We start from the raw sequence: 19,856 nt of genomic DNA on the forward strand, positions 1-19,856 counted from the left end.
TGCCAGGACTAGACTGCTGGCTGCTTCCTAGAGGGTCCAGGGCTGCCCAGGAGGAGAGGCCTCAGGAGCCAATACGGGGGTGGGGGGTGGGGCGCTGTAACAATTTCCTCGACCACATCTCAAAGGAAGTAAAAGGGACCTGCAGGCGGAAGAGGTTTGGGAAAGAGAAGGGAATGGAAAAGAGGGCGACTGGTGGCAAATATGACAGAGTCTGGAGTACACAGGAAAAGCCAGTCCGTCTTTACTGTAGTGAGTGCAGGATACAAATAGTTTACAACAACCTCTAACATTTTCTTACCATTTGATAAAAAGTTCACTATAATATTTATTGTATAATGAAGGAAAAAAACAACACATTCAGGGAAAAATTGAGATTAACTTATTTTTTCTTAAAAGGTTCATCTCAAGGATGGCAACAAAGTCCAGCTTGTGCCGCCAAACGGTTTTACATGTTCAAACCGCGTACAGCTTCTTGTGTGAACTGTTGACTACAAACATTTACCAAATACATAAATCTCTTTTAAAAAAGCCATTTTAAATATAGCAAAGCAGTGTCTTCTTGCACAGCAAAGTGAAGAAAGTTTCTACAGAGAAATAAAAGTTTTACATTTGTAAAATCTTTTTCACATTCTAATCATCTAGCTTCTTATGATCCGATGCCAGGAGTTTTCTGGTTCCTTATTTACTATGTATTTCTTGTGCGCATGATGGTTAATACAGAAAATATGTTAATGCTTTATTAGCTGTCCTTACAGTAAAAGGAAATGGTAAAACATATATTGTTCTTTTAGAACAAACCCCTGATTTAGTCTCTTAACACAATGGACATAATTAGGGCTCAAAAGATGGAGTTTTGATTGGGACCATCTGTTAGACGTACAATGGTGACTTTCCCTTTCAATGTAGTACCAGGTAGACTGCTGAAGGAAGTACAGCTGCTGGAAACCGTACTTGAACCAGTGCAATTTACTCTAGCTTTTTTTGTTTTTGTCTTTTAGTAATAAAATACTTCATCTGCAGGGATAAAATTTCTTGCAATGGTGTCATACAAAACACAGGAGTCCAAAAAGGGTAAGAAAAGTAGGTTCTAAAGTAATGTGGTTCGTGTCTTCCCCACTCTGAGCTGGTTCCCACCAGGAGATGCGTGTGTGTAATGTGTTCGTACATGGGGTCTGGGCGAGGGTGCCTCTGTCAAGTCCATATGCTCTAAGTCACACTGGGCATATGAGAAAAGGGTTAACAGTCAAATACTCGGTTCCTGAAAATGGAATACATTGTTACTTGGTCAGTGTAATTGAAATACAAACTCCGAGCCTTGGTAATATTATTTTAGAAAACAGTAGTTGTACTGATTATAAACCTGCATAGAAAGAAAGACTATTGAGATACAGTCAGAAAAGCCATCTCGTAAGGCACACAAGAAAATAGACAGTAAATGTGAATGTGTTAACTCCTATCCCATGTACAGCAGAAGTTCATGAACATGCATAAATAACAACCAAAGCAGCACTGAACACTTTCGAAGCTGTAAATGGTTTACAAAGTGGTAAGGATTATCTTGGAAATTCAGTGCTGGGAAACTGCGTTGTTTCAACTAGGTGTGACCTCATGAAGAAATGTGCCTGTAAGTTGTTCAGTAAAATAAGTATATTTAAAACAAAACAAAACAAATCCATTCTGAATAAAAGCCAAATGTCTGAACTGATGAGAGGAGAGAGTGTATCACCCTCCCTTTTTTGGCCTCTATCGAAATTTACTACCCAAAATGTCATTAAAAACAGAATTCCACTTTGCAGCTGTGAATGCCACAAGTTTATCCTGTACCTAACTACCTATGTGTCAGCCAGGAAATCTGGCTGATGATTTGTCACGAACAGCATATGAGGAAAATGTCACAAGGAACGCAATTTAGGGGGGAAAAGCAAAAACATAAGTAAAAATTGTAGGTAGCTGCTTAATATTAAGTTTAAAATATAAAATAGCAGTAATTTTCAACCCTTATTTTGAGTTTCTCAAGAAAACGAGTATTTAAAAATCGACGATGAAAGATATACAGGACTTTGAATTTTGTCATGGCACAAGCCCAGGGAACTGCCGAACTTGCTGTCACCACTTAGCTGTCTTCCTGAGAGAGTAAGGCCTTGGTCAGCATCTCAGCTGAGGACATCAGGATGGCAAGAGTCATGCCAAGGATCTGCACCATGAGAGGACTTCTCCCCACACTGAAGTGCCATTCAATGCGCAGAGTGTCCAGAATGACAGTTATCTTGTAGCCAGCTGCATCAATCTCCTTTAGAGGGTCAAGAAACAAAGATCCCTTCCCCCACAAATATTCTTACCTAATCATTTACCACTTATAAAACCTTTGTGCTCATCTACTATTTTGCCATTTTCTCTAATATTAATTAAATTAGGTCAGTTTTTCTACTATATTTTTTCCTCACAAAAGGCAAGTTTTAAATAATGCCTTATAAAATCTGTTACAACACATTTTACATTTATGCAGGATGAACTTAACATCAATTTTTTTTGCCACTTTGCTATTTATATACACATATAAAATATATAATAATGCTCAACCCATACGGCACAAAGATTACAATGTAACATCACACATTCACCACCAGTGAGGGGAGAAACCCCTTTATACAATCCTCTGAAAAGACTGGGCCAATAATTAAAATCCAAAGTACAGTATATTTAACAAAATAGTAAATATTAAACAGTGAATACTCTACTTAATAAGGATCTCGCCTTTCCCCCCTAAATTGGCGGCAATCCACAAAAATATACTTTTTAATCTGGTGACCATACAATACATAGGTACTTACATCAAAGGTGATAATATATTTAAGATGCTATATACACAAAGAGTTTGGCTCAACTTTTAATTTACATATAGAATAATAAGTGTTCATGGCTTTTTTTTTCCAAGGTTCTGCTTGCAAGATATTTTTGTTTGTTTTTTTCCCCCTCTCAAAATAAAACTAAAAAGTTAAAACAAGATAAAGCTATTCTCTAAAAAAAAAAAAAAAAAGTTACAACATACAGCTTTGGCTTATATAAATAATTCATAGCAGAATGTGTTCAAAAGTAGTGAATATAATTTTATATATAGTCATCAATTTATAAGGGTGTTTTCTTTTATATAAAATATACATGAGCTAAAATCAGTTTCTTTAATTTTATGATATGAATGTAAAAAGAAACTTCTGACATATTCCAATTATAACTTAATATATTAATTTAATGTTAATGCTCTATATCTCTAGGCTAATATTTTCTGAATATCTCATGCGTGTTTTCTATTCTCTCTCTTTTTTATTAGCTAAAGATCACTTCTTTGACCCAATACATTTTTGCACGTGCAAAACAGTTATGTGTGGGGCTTTTTTGTTATGTTTTTTAATATCAACAGCCCTTTCCCATGCACCTCTTTGCAATAGAGACCCATGCCAGGTTGGGTGATTAATATAAATGACATTTTATGTACAGTATTGCTTTCTTGGTTCCTGCTTTTCTACTGCTCTGTTCTACAAAGCATTTTTCTTAAGTAACTACAGTCACTGCACAGTTAAATAAAACAAGTAGGGGCCCTCTAGGTTTCTGCAAGCTAGTGTGGGAGAATTATATATAGAGTACATGTTTCTCTGCAAAAACTGGTTATCTTATGAAACAAGTAGTCCAAGGAAGTGCCAGACTAGACTCTGCCTACAGGGTGCTCTGTTTGCCGTGGTACGCACACCTGCAGATCTACAAGAGTTAGCAGGTAAGTGCCTGATTCTGTGTACGCAACACACACCCACACATACACACACTCACACCCACATACATATATATGTAAAGGGATATATATGTATGTATGTACATATAAATATATTTAACTCATGTCCTTATTTACCGGTTTAGATATGTAGAGCAGTTCACTGCAGTAACACAAAGTACAAACACCTGCCTGGAAGCCTTAGGTCACCCACGCATCCATCCGCATCCGCTTTACGGAAGGGCTTTCTCTGTCCTCAGAGTTTGGGGGCCGGCCGAGCACAACGGGAGAGTGGAAGTCGCCCCGCGGATCCTCCCGGTCACTGCCGTCGTAGGAGCTGCTGGAGCTGCTCAGACTGTCCACAGGGGAGCGGCCCACTTCCTGCCGGGGCTGCGGCTGTGGGGCCTGCGGTGGCGGCGGTGGCGGCTGTGGCTGCTGCTGCTGCTGGAAGCCTGATGGGGTCATTCGATCCCGGGGAGGTGAAATTGGTTCTGACTTAATGTTGATGTTTTGGTTGGTATTAATGGATAAATTTGAACCCTGAGATAACTGCCCTCCAGCACTGAAGGAAAAAAACAAAGATCTGTTAGACAGCTGGTTTGTGAGTGCATCTGCATGAACGGGCTACTACAGATACCACCTGACTGACAAAGAGCCCAGGGTCTGAAACACTGCCAGAACTCCCCAAGACCAGTTTTGGTGTTTCCTGCAGTGCTTCACACAGAAAAAATAACATATCCCTGGTGAAAACAGAAATGAGTACAGTCAAGATGTCTAGTGGCTGGTTCTGTTACCCAAATCTTGGTACTTCTGTGGCTGAAATTTCCAAAACAGTGTCAGTGACTGATGCGCGGGGACCAAAGCGGCAGAGGGACAGTGGCACCCCGACCCCAACTCCCTCTCCCCTCTGCTCTGCCTCTGTGACAGCACCTGCCACCTACGCTCACAGCAGCTCTCAGAAGGTAGCCACGTCACCCCACTCTCCAGATGAGTCTCAGAAAGGCTAGGTGAGTGGCTCAGAGGAGGACACAGTAAAGTGTGCACACGCCTTTTCCTCAGTCTGAGTACCAAGCCTTTTGCACCTGCCTTTGCACAGCTATTTTTAGTGTACTCATTTAGGATGCTCTGCACATGCCCGAGGGCCAAACACCTGTGTAAGCAAAGAGACTTCCTTCAGATACCCTGGCCGTTTCTCCATGACATAGTTCCCAAGCTGAGGACCAACGACAGTGTGTACTGTGGAGCTACCAGGATGCAGGGAGCCTCTCTGGGGACTTTTAGGCCAAGAGGCTGGGAGTCCCACGTCTCCTGACAGGAGTAACACAGCTAACCTGTTATGCTGTCCCCTCTTCTGGATTGTTCTCCAGCTTCTCCTTGGGCTGACTATTCTAGTTTTACCAAAACACCATTCCTTCTCCTCCTGCTAGTGATGCCTGTCCTACCTGAGCACCACTGTAATCCCTTTCCATGCTGTCTGTAAGGAACATTTTTGCGAACCCTTCCTGGAGAGGTACAATGTGTGCAGTGGACTGGGGTCAACCACATGAATCCCCCGTAGTCTGACCCACACATAAGAAACCAAGCCCCTACCACCCTTCCCTACGATCCAGGGATAAAGCAACGGGTACAGCTTAATGTTGATGTTTTGGTTGGTATTAATGGATTTTCTTATTCTGTCTGTTGATGTTAACCAAAGCAAGGAAAGAGAAGGGTGGCAGGTAGGCCTGAATGCCTTCAGGTTACCTTTCTTCTACCAGTGGAATGAAACACAGGTTGGGAAGCATAGGTAGAGGTTTGGTGAAAACATCTAGTCAGTTACTCACACGAGAGAGTTGAGGGCTGCTTGTCCTAAATGGTGCTGCTGCCAGGCGGACACCTGTCCCAGAGACAGCATTCCTGGTGAGCTGAAGCCCTGCAGGGCTGACAGATCTGCACTAGTCAGTGAGTAGTCTGAAAAAGAAGAAAATGTTCCTTGTGTGTGCAATGAAAGGACCATACAACACCTGCTTTTCAAATAGTTGTGCCCAAACTTTTCTTAAGTCTGAAAGAAGCCAGGTACTTCATAACATCAAAAAACTCCCTTTGTGTTTAGTCACTCAATCGTGTCCAACGAGCCCCCCAGGCTCCTCTGTCCATGGCTCCTCTGTCTGTGCTGGGGATTCTCCAGCAAGAATACTGGAGTGGGTTGCAATGCCCTCCCCTCCAGGGGATCTGCCCACGCCAGGGATAGAACTCGGGTCTCCTACATTGCAGGCGGATGCTCTACTGACTGAGCCACCAAGAAAGCTAAAAACACGCTTACGGTCTACAACTGACAAAACATTTTCTTTTGGGAGGTTTCTAGGACCTAGCTATATTCAGTTGTCTGGGATTATTTCAGTAAAAGAGGTTTCAATTTTGTACTAAATATTTATAGATTATTATTTCACAAAAAGTTGAGATACTTATTCCAGGATTGTAAACAGAATTAACAAAAATGCTGTCACTAAAAGATATTCCTATACAATTGCCATTTAAAATATATATGCCCACCACTACCCTCATGAACAAAGAGAAAACACTCCAGTTCATCCTGACTACAACTAGTTCAGCATGTCTCATACTTTTGAAGTACAGGGGAAGCAGAAAAGATTCAGGACCCCTTTTCCCGGGCTGTCAAGCTTAGTGACATAGACAGTATATTCATTATCATACAATTAACTAACTGTATTTCTTTGAAGTACAGGAACTGTCAAAGATCCCTGATTGCATGAAAAGTCAAAGTTCATGAAAAACTTTGTGTTACAAGACATAAACGCTTCAGTCATAATCATTTTGGCCAAGACATAGTATGTTAGTTATCATTCATATGTAGAGTTATTTCAGTTCAACATTAACATTTGTTTTTTTCCATTTAGTTCTAAAAAGAGGTGGCAAAAGCTCTTCTACTTTTAACTTCTTTTCTATGTCTTGAGAGAAGTATTTAAAGAAATTAGTCTCCCTAGTGAATTAGCATTTTAAAAAAGAAACTGAATTTAAACAGCACAGCTGTGCTTGGGGTCTTTTCTCAGTCACTGCTCTCTAACACTGCCTTGCCCCTCCCCACAGAAGCTGAGTCGGGGGGTCCATCGCACTGCACCTTCTACAGTGCCTCCAAATCCTTCCAACTACCCACTTGACATGTCTACTTGTCATGATGTCTCTCCAGACACATCAAGTCTGACATGACCCCACTGAACTCATAATTTCCTCCAAACCTGCCTCTCTGTAGTAAATGGCACCAACTCTCCTGTAACAGATTTCACGCCAGAAATCTGTGGGTGTTACCCTTGATACTTACTTTCTCCACCAACAATCAAGTCTAGTCAATTCTAGCTACTGTCTCTCAAGCCTGCCCACATCTCACCGTCTCTACTGCCACCAGCCTAGTTCACACCATTAGCATTCATTAGTTGGACTATCATATTGTGTGGTGGCCCCATGAGTGCTGTAGTTAAGTGATCATACAAAACAAATATAGTCATGATACCGCTCTGCTTAAAACCTTTTTATGGCTTCCCAATGCTTTCAAGATCATGTCCAAAAGTCCTCAGCAAGGTGTATGCATCCCAACCTGCCTCTGTGGTTTCAACTCTACAGCCATCCAGACCCATCAGCCATGCTCCTGCTGTCTCTGCACACAGAGCTCCCCATTCCTGGAGCACTCTCCCTACTCTGCCTGGCTGAGGCAGGTCCAAGCCTCTTCAGGTCAAAGCTTCAGTATGGCCCTTAACACGAAGGTGATAAATTACTCCTAGAGCTATTTGTCTTGTGTGTTTCTCCTCTGATAGACCCTACGTTCCATTGTTAACTGTGCTCCTGTGTATTTCCAGTGCCTGACACAGTGCTTGTCACACAGAACACACTCTATATCTGTGCTGAATGGATCCATGAATAAGTTGAGAAGCTGGGAGTGATCTTACAGATGGGCATGAGGAAGTGTCTATATGATTCCTCTACACAGAACTACTGTACTTTTTGAAATGTTGCTCACTTATTCATCCCTGTACTGACTAACTGGCACTTGTTTGATTCTTAACTATGTACAGAAAGGTAGTTGATATACTAATGAAAGACAAATTATAGATGCATGTTTTAAAAAGATAAATACATTAAAGATAATGTGGTAACATTAAACAGAACAGGTGCTCTGAGAGAGAAGTAAGTAGTTACAGGAGTGAGACTGATAAGGGATGGTTTCAAGAGAATGTGACTCCATTTCTGTGTTTTGGTAATTGCTTCTGGACTTTGGAAAAAATATTCTTTAAAGCCAATGGCATTTCTAAAAACAAATATAGTGGGATATCTAAGTTTTCTATTGGAAAAACCTGTCATGAAATGCTCAGTAAACTGTAATGTAACGGTGACACCCAGCTCAAGAACCATCTCCTTGGCCAACGCTCCTCTGAACATTCTAGCTCACAAATTTTCTACCTTCCTCACCTTCTCAAGATCAGAGTATAAACTGGTAACCTCAACAACTCAGGACTTCCCCTCCATAGGTTACCAGCTTGGGTATGTCTCCTTTTCCAGAATAAACCTGGGAGAAAATGTATGTCCCTAGACCAGTGTTGCTCATATAGCTGGTGACCAGGGCAATGAAACAGAATTTCTATGAACATATAATCCCTGGGTTTACTCTAGATTTAGTTGATGGATTTGGATATTTTTTTTAATATTGACTGTTGGAAAAGGTAGTAGACATTTCCTAAGAAGCTTTCTTTTCAACAAAACCATTTAAAGTTGTTTTTGTTTTAAAAGAACTACTTGGAATTAAAGCAGCAATCAAATGTATCAATGGCTCTGCACCCCTCAGGGAGCTCCACAGATCAGGGTGAAAGACTGTGCTACAGCATTTACCCTGAAGTCTGAAATTAGATGATCTTTATTCATCTGTTTATCAGAATCACAAAAGAATAAATGCCCTGCCCTGTGGTCTCTGAAAAACTGGCAAGGTATTTTTAACTCTTTCCCTCGCTCCTCCACCTTTTGAGGCATCAGGTGTTTGGCTCAGCTAGTGAGAAAGGGAAGCTCCCCGACGTGTCCTCTGCCAATCCCTAAATGGCACATCTAGAGAAACCGTCATACACTGGGCTCTCCACACAGTGAAAGCACCCCTCCAATCACTGCAGTATTTTTAAACTTACCTAATATACTCTCTAAATAGGGTATTTGTGGATGAAAAGTCTAAATTACATGAATGAGTGAAAAGCTCGCCTCAGAGGTGAGGAGTGACTGGCTTTGAAGAGAAGTAAGAAAGCTCCTGGTCTTGCCCCCGAGGCACAAACAGTATAAACCAAATGGGCTATCACATGGAGGAAACTGTGACCTGCTGACACAGCCACCTAGATCCACCTCCCTGAGTCCTGAGGTCCCAAGGGATGCAGCCTTTCCCGAGGCAGGTTGACATAGCATACAGAAAAACATCTTATTTCAGAAGCTTGGAAGAGTGAGATGCTATGTAACAAGAACTACATAGAAAACACCAACTGTTTTGCTCCGTTTGCTGTGCGTCATAATTTGATAACAGCTAGCTGTCTCTCAGGGGTAAGCAGAAGTTCATGCTGGGGAATCTTTCTATAATCAATGTGTACAATGTATTTCATTAACATATCCAACTGTGAATCTAAGAAACTTGAAATAATTTATTTCAATAAATATATATTTTTTTAAATCACAAAAGCACACACTGAAACAAAACAAAGCAAAAAACCCCACAAAAGGCAACAGGGCAGGCTCACCTGTGTTGTAGGCGGTCGGCATTGCTGAGTACACCAGGCCCTGCGGAGGCAGGCTTGGAGTTGTCACAGACACCACTGGGGTAGCTAGGGGTTGAGTGGCTTGAGAACTGCTTATCCTTTGGGTATTCTGTGAGAGAGTAGAAAAAAGTGTTATTCTATGAGTATTTATATTTAAGCTTAATATTTAAAATAGAATGTTCAATTTAAAAGTGACATTTTTCACAGTTTTATGATGTGAACATCATTCCCTGAAGCAAGTGATCATGTGAAAACTTTAAAAATACTAATGAGAATAACTAAATATTTAATTTTAAGGGATGTGTTTTGCATTAATCATTCATTTTCCCCTAGTGCCTTTTTCAGAGAGTTTATTGATGTCAGAGATACATCCTTAAAATAGAAACTTGCATTAGAGCTGATAACACTTATATGCTAACATAAATGAGGACTTGAGGCCCCAACTTATAAAGACTGCCAGGCTACCCTACCTAAGTAAGATATGTGTAGATTTTAAATACCTGAGGATAGCAAGGTTATCTGTGTATATAGAGATTATAAGTCCACGAGAGTCCAAGAGAGTTCAAAACTACTTCTATTTGCTGGATTTACAAGTTAACAGGGTTTTAAGTCATAGCTTACTAAACTGCAGCTTGTATTCATATTTCCTTCCCCGAGATCCTGCAGTAAACACACAAATATGTATATGTGTATGTATTTAGATATAAATTTTTATTAAGATTTTTTTAAAGAACAGTTTTAGGTTCACAGAAAAATTGATGAAAAGGTACAGAGATTTACCATATACTCCCTGACCCTATCTATACATGCAGAGCCTCTCCCATCATCCGCCATTGACCTGTTTTTTAATGGCAGACTCAGCCATGTATCCCTTCTCCGGACGCTTATGAATGGAGAAGCTTTGAGTAGAGAGTTTTAAAATAAAATATAATACTTCTGATAGGGCTGCGGATGACCAGCGGTAAATGCTTGCTGACCGACTGCATCTACACAGCATCCCATCTACAGTGGGAGTGAAACAAAATGAACTACAGAATAATCAAGTCAGTTTAAGACAGTCACCATTCTGTAAGGGTATGGGTATCAAAGAGCAGTTTCTCACAATGCTGCCTCAAGCAAACACGTTCTAAAACTGAGAATCAGCGAAACAGAGACTCCAAGTTCCATGTGGTTAGAACACAAGAAGGCTAAAGCCTAACTCCAGGCTTATTTTTTTCTAAATGAAGAAGTTACAGCCTGGTAACTGACATTTAGGGGACCTAAGCCATACCAAAGTATAACTCAGTGCCCCTGAGATTACAGAAAGTAGGATGTCATTCAGTTTTCTCTATTACCATTTCAAATGGAAATCAGATAGAAGACCTTTGGTTAGATCTAGATATTTCATATCTCATTTTATTTCTTTTTAGTTTGTATTTTCTATCCAATCTTAAGTTAGAGGATACTAGAAAGACCACTCAGGCTATACTGGCCTGATTCTTGCCCCAGATTCACTAATTCCTGAGCACTGGAAAAATCCTTGACCCTCTCCAAAGCAGAGAAGACGGTGATCGCTGCACTGCTGCTCGGTAGTGCTACTGTGAGAATCTAGTAGGGCAACAGTAAGAAGTGCTTTGATAAATTAAGTACTTCAGAAATGTAAGATATATCCTTAAATTGTTCTAAGATACTCTGGCCCAAGATTTCTACATAACTGGCTTTTTCTTTTTAAGGTAAATATAGTTATTCCTTCTGATCCATAGCTATTCCCTTGGAGCTGTCAGAAAGGAGAGTTGTTCTAGAATTGCAAGACTTTTAAAGGCATCTTTATAGCCTGGCTCTAAACGGGCCTTTAGTGCAGGTTCCCGGGCACTCACTCTGGGTCAGAGCCACTCATGATTCTATTCTAGAGCTCAAGCCAATCTGAACAACTTTCTAGATTCTAACAGATTGTGTCTCTGATTGTGATTTGGTTCTACACACAGAGCTCTGCATTTTAATTAAGTTTTAGAATTTGAATTAGCTTAAGTTTTAGAGAATATCAATGACTATTTACAGTTTTTGGTTAAATAGTTCTTAATCAAAAGTATTTTTATGTGCTAGATTTTACAATCTTCAAATACTTAGAAATTTACCTTTGAGATTTTGTAATTGACGGTATACTTTAAGGAATGTAAAAGTCAACATATAACAACTAAATATACATTTCTGTCTCAGCATCAAGTTAAAAATTTTAGTGAATTTTTGACACAGAGATCTACTTTGAGAGAACAGAGATCTGTTCTCACAAATTTTGTCACTGAAACTTCAAGAGTCAAATACTAGGTGAAAAACACAGTATGACATGGTCTAGCCTGGCTCTATCCATGCCCTACCCTCACCTCCACGGAATCTCCTAATGTGACCTCAAGATGGGGTGGCGGTGGTGGTGTGTGTGTCTGTAAAACGGTGACACTCCAATATATTGGTTCTACCCATCAAGGCTCATAATCTCAATGGCATTGATTTCAACAGCCACTAGAGGGCAACATACTGCTAGATAATTCATAAATTCACAAGGAAGCATTTATGATTAAATTCTTAAGGGTATAAATAGTGAGATTTAATCTAAGACAAATTATTTAAACTATCATTTGCTAATCATTATTGTATCAGTAAGTAAAGTATTTCCCCAAAAGATACTTAAAATCTGCACATGATATAATCCAACACCACAAGAATTCCATGGCCAAGAGATTTCCATGGACTGTATAGTCCTTGGGGTCGCAAAGAGTCAGACACGACTGAGCGACTTTCACTTTCATCACTTTCAGTGTATTTCAGTTACCCAATGTGAAACCACATCCAAAACTGTGAGAGTGATCACAAAGTTAAAGAATAATCTCTAATTTTAAGGACAGAGCACAGACAACCTTATTCGAAAAGAAACAAACTGTGCAAAACACACCAGCATGCATATATATGTAATAATAAAATGTAAAACGAACAGATGCCTTTCCCCCATGCTTTCATGCAATCTAAACCCCTGTCCATGCTAAAAACTACACATTTTCAAGTCTTTAGTTCCCTTAAAGTCACCTAATTAGCAGCTGACTTTGACATCAGAAGATCAGTTCTGTGAGGTTTGAGTTTTAGTTCCCAAAGAAAGAGCCACTGAAAGTTATTTTTAGTCAAATTTATTTTCTAGAAGAAAAGCCAATAGAAATCATTTGTTTTTGAAAAAAAGTAACAGCTACTATTAAGGACAGAATATCTTCTGATAGAAAAAAAGGAAGTTTATGTATGTTCAATTAAAGACATTCGTTTTAATAAACAGGGAACCCCCTTGTGGTTCAGATTGTCTCATGCAGGATGAAATAATTCTAACTCTGTGAAAAAGGTGACCTCACCAAAAATGATGTAATCTTTTTGAAAGAAAGAGAAACAACACAAGACAGTGTGTTACAATCTGAGGAACTGTGAGGGTGAAGTCATTTTCTAAAAATATATTAATAACTTGGGGAACTATATAAGGTATTTTATATCTTTCCCTAAAAAATTCTTTAACATGTCTTGTGATCATGGACAGCTATTGTTTATAAAGGCTCTATTCCAAAGTTTCCAGAACAAATAAAACAGGTCAAGATACATAATTATGAGTAGAAAAACCACATTCTGCAGTACCAGTGCTTGGTTCAGTTATTCAAAATGTTTGGACAGTATTTAACAGCAAGAAAAAAAAAAATCTGTGTAATAAAGGGAACATTACTCAGATAAAAACACTGAAAAGAATTAGTACTTTCCATATTTTTTTCAATTCCATTCAAGTAGAAACCCACACTCACCAACTCCAATTCCTCTTCCTCCGACTGCACTCAGCACATAAGAGGAATAAGAGAGTTACTAAGACTGTTGGTAGTTGAATATAAAATACTTCTTTAGAAAGCATGTTATCTGAACACTATGAGTTGTTTGGAAATCTAAAGAGATGATTACATAGGCAGTGAGTACAAATATACATTATTTACTGTCTCTGTACCTGTAGCTGACTTCAAAAGACAGGAAAGATTCTTTTAAATTCTCTAGGGCCAGTATTTAAAGACCCTCCTACCCCAGTTTGTTCTGTTCTTATGCCATGCTGTGATAACATATAAAAGGATTTCCTAATTGTAAAACTAGTTTCTGTTTGGACTCTGGAGAACGCCAACGCTGTTTTTTGTTTTTGTTTGTGCAGACACTAAATTGTGTCTAACTCTTTGTGACCCCAGGAACTGCAGCACGTCAGGCTTCCCTGTCCTTCACCATCTCCTGGAATTTGCCCAATACTTACATCTAAATCTTCCCATCCCTACCCTACCTGGTTACACATGTACATTTATCTTAATTAAATTCTGTGGTGGGCAGAAATTATGTTTTCTTTTTTCCCACAGTAACTAACACAGTATTATGAAACAATAAGAACTCAAATATTTGTTAATAAGTATAGTAGTTTTACAAATTTATATATTTATCATTTGCAAATATAATTTTCAAATGAGCATAATAATTTCAATGGAGAAAAGCCACATAAAGAAAATGAGAGGAGAAATGAACTGATAAATCGCCTAAATAAAGAAAATGAGAGGAGAAATGAATTGATATATCATACAGAAAAGAGATGAATGAAACATATTGCTCCTTTTCTTTCTACACATGTAAAAATATTAATATGCTAGAATAATCCAACTAGTTTTAAAAAATTATTTTACTTGAGTAAGTCAAGCTTCTCTGTCAATCTGCGAAAGGTATCTTTATAAGCATCAGCGATGCATGAAGTCCCAATCTGAAAGCAGGTTTATCTGCAGACAACAGTGTGAAAGAGGAGTGAGGCTCATTACTGACTCTGAAAAATAACTACCTGGCCTATAAACTGCTGTTTCAAACATGGCAAAATCCTCTTCAACTGTTCTGTTATAGATATCTTCACCCATCTCCAACTGTTAAGACACAACAAAATACTATGGGTGTGTGTGTATTCAGTTTTCACTTTAACTTACAGGGGTAACAGTGTAAATACTGATAGTTTCTGGGGCAGATTTTAGAATTTCAGAGATGCTTCATGAACTCTTAAAAAAGACCAAGATAACTGACAAGTTGCTAAATGTCAAACTTGTAGTTTGTCCATCAATTCTGCAGTTTATTACAATTCTTATAAACATATTTCTATGCCTTAAATGAAACTTCCTATAGTGTTTATTTCTGAAGGATAGTGGCAGTATTCCACATCCAGTTCCTGAAAGACAAACCAAATGACTAGGATTCTCTACTATAAAAATCACTTTTTTTCTTTTCATAATCAACTATTATCTGGGGAGTGACATTCTGAGATTTATTAAATGTCCTGTTTCTCCTTAAATTTTTGCTAACTTTAGTACTCATCCATTGACCTTGCCTTCAAGGTCTGCGCTGTCGTATTATAATGGTGATTTGCCATTTCGCCCCTTCTTTCTACATGCATTGATTAGAAGTCTTCTCTAACGAAGAGCTGTCCCTTCTACATTTACTCATTCAATTACTAAGTTAGTCTCACTATTTTGTAATTCTTTGTGTTATAATCCAATAATATTTTTTTTCTTTAAATCTTTATTTTTTCAGCAGTTTAGGCTGACAGCAAAATTGAGGGGCATACACAGAGATTTTCCATAAACTCACATATACATAGCTTTCCCCGTTATCAAAGTGGTACATTTGTTTCCATTATCACCCAACATCCCTCGTTTACATTAGGGTTCATTCTTGGTGTTGCATAATTCTATGGGTTTGTTCAAATGTATCAACCATTATAATATCAGAGTATTTCACTGCACTAAAATGCTCCATGCTTTGCCTATTCATCCCTCCCTTTTTCAACCCCTGATCTTTTTACTAAAAAAAAGAAAAATTGTGCCTTTTCCAGAACATCATATATAGTTGGAATCATGCAGTAGGTAGCCTTTTCAGATTGGCTTCTTTCACTTAGTAACATGTATTTAATTTTCCTCCATTTCTTTTTATGGCTCAATCACTTATTTCTTTTAGCACTGAAAAGTGCTCCATTGTCTGGATGTACCACAGTTTATCCAATTACCCACTGAAGAATATCTTGGTTGCTTCCAACTTTTGACAATTATGAATAAAGCTGCTATAAACATCCATGTGCAAGTTTTTATGCAGGTAAATGTGACTGCTGGATCATATGGTAAAAGTATGCTTAGTTTTTTAAGTGGAGAAGGAAATGGCAACTCACTCCAATATTCTTGCCTAAAGAATCCCAGGTACAGAGGAGCCTGGTGGGCTGCCATCTGTGGGGTCGCAGAGTTGGACACAACTGAAGTGATTTAGCAGCAGCAGCAGCAGTTTTGTTAAGAAGTCACCTGTCTTCCAAAGTGGCTTACCATTTGGCATTCCCACCAGCAATTTGTGACAGTTCCTGTTGTTCTACAAACTCACCAGCATTTAGTGTTCTCAGTGTTCCAGATTTTGGCCATTCTAATATGCATGCAGGAGTATATCACTGTTGTTTATTTTGCATTTCCCTAATAACATATGATGTGGAATGTCTTTTCATACGTTTATTTTTCACCTATATATCTTCTTTGGTGAGCTGTCTGTTAAGGTCTTTGGCCCATTTTATAATTGAGTTGTTTTCCTATTGTTGAGTCTTAAAGAGTTCTTTGTATATTTTGGGTAGAAGTCCTTTATTGGAAGTGTCATTTGTAAGTATTTTCTCCCAGTCTTTGGCTGGTCTTCTCATTCTCTTGACATCTTTTGCAATTATTTCTTGTGTGGATCATGCCTATAGTGTTATATCCAAAAATGCATCACCATACCCGAGGTCATTTAGGTTTTCTCACTTATTATTGTCTAAGAATATTAAGAGTTTTGCATTTAAAAATTTTGGTCTGCAATCCATTTTGAGTTAATTTTTGTGAAGAGTCTGAAACTGAGTAGGGCCCTGTGGGGCTCCCAGGCACAGAGGTCTTTCTGTCCCCCATTTCTTGTAAGCAAGACTTTCTACCTGCATTGATTACAATTCCTCTCTAAGAATGAACTGCCCCTTCTCCATTTATTTATTCAGTCAATAAGTAACAGTCTCACTATTGTTTTTCTTTGTGTTATAATCCAATAATATTATTATTTATTTTGCTGTTTAAATTATTCTAGATCTGGCCATTGGGAGCTCCTCTGAAAGGTTGGCTCCTGTGACTTGACATGTATTTCCTTATCTGCTGGCACCTCTGGATCAATGTGCATTTTCCTGGCCATAGCTCTACAATCAATCACTTCTGCAAGGAGGCTTGATTCCTTTCACTGGAGAATGGTACTTAGAAACTAGGACCTGAGGGCTAGGTGTGCTCGGTTTCCAGGTGTCACTGATTTAAGACTCAGCAGTCAGAGCGAGGAAATATCAGATGTATTCGAATTCATGTGTACGAACATCTATACTTTTGTATCTATCTGTATATATGTTAAAAAAAATACATTTATACTGAAACCTCCAACTACAATCCAGAAAAATAGGGCTCATTATAATCTTCCCATTCACCTTGCTTAACTGAAAATTTATTTCTCAAAAAACCTGGCTTTATCTACAATGTATAATATTCACTTATTTAAGGGTGTGTGTGTGTCTGTGTGTAACAAATTTACCATCTTGAGCAATAGTTTCCAAAGTTATTTAGACCAGTTCATCCCCTTCCATATCATATCACTCATTTTTAATAATTATTCATGTATTTCATCTTGGGTTCCCCTGGAATCCTGGTTGATTTTTTTAACTGCATATAGTTAAAAAAAAAAAATCACTCTGTATTGTATAGTTTTGTAGGTTTTATCAAAAGCATAGATTCATGTATCCAACAATACAGTATCACATCCCCTCAAACATTCCCTATACTACTCCTTTTGTAGTCAGCTTCTCTCCCTACCCCTGGCAACTACTTACCTGTTCTCCATTTTCCAGAATGAAATATAAATGTAATCGTATCTTTTGGATCTGGCTTCTTTCAATTAGCAAAATTAATTTAAGATTCATTTATATTGTTGTGAATTAAATTCATCCCTTTCTTTTTTTAATTGCTGAGCAATATTCCTTTCTGCAGATGTACCAGAGTGTGTATATGCATTCAGCTGCTGGAAGGTTATTTCTGTTGTTTTCTTTGGGGGAAATTAGTGAAAAATACAGTTTCTGTGTAAGTATGGTTTTCAATTCACTTGAGTAAATTCTCTAGAAGTAAGACTGTTCGGTTTATGACAAATACATATTTAACTTTATAAGAAGTTGCCAAACTGCTTTCTGAAGCAGGCCTACTATTTTGCATTCTAAGTAGGAATACATGAGAATTCCTGTTGCTCTGCATCCTTGCCAGAACTTGGCACTTATTGTGGTTTTTTTGGTTTTGTTTTTGTAATTTTATCCTCTCTAACAGGTACGCAGTTGTATCTTTCTGGATACAAGTCTTCTACTAGATCGCTGATTTTGTAAATATTCTCTCCTAATCTGTAGACTGTTTTTTATTCTCTGAACAGGGCCTTTTCATGGAGTGAATCTTAAACTCTGATAAATAGCAATATATTCATTTTTTATGGACTATGCTTTTGGTGTATTTCTCTAATGTTTTCTTCTAAAGTGTCACAGTTTTGTGTTTTACATTTGGATCTATAATACATTTTGAGTTAACTTTTGTATAAGGTATGAATTACACTTTGAGGTTCTGTTTTTGCATACTGATGCCAAATTGCTACAGCACCACTAGTTGTACTGACTATCCTTACTCCATTGAACTGCCTTACTACCTTTGTAAAAAACCAATTGAATATATTCTCTGGGCTCTCTTTGACCTACGGTGCTCATCTTTTTGCCAGTACCACACAGTCTTTTAAAGAATATTTATTTATTTGGCTATGCCAGGTCTTAGTTGCAGCACATGGGATCTAGTTTCCTGACCAGGGATTGAACCCAGGCTCCCTGCATTGGAAGCATAGAGTCTTAGACACCAGACCACCAGAGAAGTCCCCCATACCTTCACTACTGTAGCTTTACACTAGGTCTTGAAACCAGAAAGTGTTAGTCTATCTTGTTCTCTTTCAAAATTGTACCGGCTATTGTAGTTCCTTTGCCTTTCCACATATATTTTAGAACTGGCTTGCTGATACCTATAAAAATCTGTGCTGTGATGTAAATCAGGGTTGTGTTTAATCTTCCAACCAATTTAGGAAGGAATAACATCTTGACATAGCTTTCCCTGGTGGCTCAGTGGTAAAGAATCTGCCTTCAATGCAGAAGATGTGGGTTTGATCCTTTTAGGTTGGGAAGATCCCTTGGATAGGAAATGGCAACCAACCTCGGTATTCTTGCCTAGAAAATCACATGGACAGAGAAGCCTGGTTGGCTATAGTCCATGGGGTCATAAAAGAGTTGGACACAACTTAGCAACTGAAAACAAAGTATTTGGCTCTTAGGTTTCTTTCAACAATCTTTCATAGTTTTAGCATGAAAATCATATGGTTAGATTTGTAGGTATCTTTTGAGTAATGTTTACATGATATTTTAAAATTTCATATTCCAATATGAAACTTCCACCGGAAGATTTTTTGGTAGGTTCTTTATGCTTTTCTACATATTATATCTTCTATGAATAATGTTTAATTTCTTCCTTCCCAGTATGTATGCATTTAATTTTTTTGCCTTACTGCCTCATCCAGGACTTCCAGTATAATGCTGAATATGAGTGGTGAGAATAAAACATCACTATCTAGTTTCTACTATTATTTTACTAAAAGACTGAAGTTTCCCCTTATTAAGTATATTAGTTGCAGAATTTCTGAAAACAGTCTTCGTTAGGTTAAAAAAGTTCCTTTCTTCTCCTGGTTTGGGAAAGTTATTTTTATTATGAATAAAAGTGGAATTCTTTTAACATGGTAAATTACAGTGAATTAGCCTTTGGTCTGACTCCCTTTCTCTACTGTCTGTTTTAAGTTTCATTAATTTCCGCTCATTTTTTCCTTTTCTTCTGGTTCCTTTTGGTTAAGTTTGCTCTTTTTTCTCTCCTAAAGTAAAAGCATACTGATTTGAGACCTTTCTTTCTAATATAAATGCTATGAATTTCCGCTCTCAAAACTTCTCCTAGTTGGTCTCCAAAATTCTGATATGCTATAGATTTCAAAATTTCTCTTGATAGTTCCTCTTTGACCCATGAGCTATTTAAAAACATATTCTTTAATTTCTATATGTGGAGGTTTTCCTGTTGTCTTTCTGTTATTGGTTTTATTATGGTCAGAGACTGTAATCTGTATGATTTCAATTCTTTGAAATTTGCTGAGGTTTTATGACACTGGAT

The 19,856-nt window shown here is 38.1% G+C and overlaps 1 protein-coding gene across 17 annotated transcripts in view; it reads right to left on the reverse strand.

The window, feature by feature from the left end:
* Nucleotides 1-217: 217 nt before the first annotated feature.
* The window catches only part of MEF2A (myocyte enhancer factor 2A), a 186,402-nt gene continuing 166,763 nt past the window's right edge, over nt 218-19,856 (reverse strand). For 12 of the 17 annotated variants that reach the window (XM_012098353.4, XM_012098343.4, XM_060401555.1 and 9 more), the window contains 4 exons: nt 13,344-13,367; nt 9,523-9,649; nt 5,587-5,713; nt 218-4,325 (listed from right to left, as the gene is read on the reverse strand). In XM_012098353.4, the coding sequence (XP_011953743.1) occupies nt 3,965-4,325; nt 5,587-5,713; nt 9,523-9,649; nt 13,344-13,367 (639 nt within the window). In that variant the 3' untranslated portion in view covers nt 218-3,964. The remainder of the gene's footprint in view (nt 4,326-5,586; nt 5,714-9,522; nt 9,650-13,343; nt 13,368-19,856) is intronic. The other 5 variants (XM_042235042.1, XM_012098352.4, XM_004017715.5 and 2 more) reach the window with 1 other exon arrangement.

This window comes from Ovis aries, chromosome 18, assembly GCF_016772045.2.
Source record: "Ovis aries strain OAR_USU_Benz2616 breed Rambouillet chromosome 18, ARS-UI_Ramb_v3.0, whole genome shotgun sequence".
Classification (NCBI taxonomy): Eukaryota; Metazoa; Chordata; class Mammalia; order Artiodactyla; family Bovidae; genus Ovis; species Ovis aries.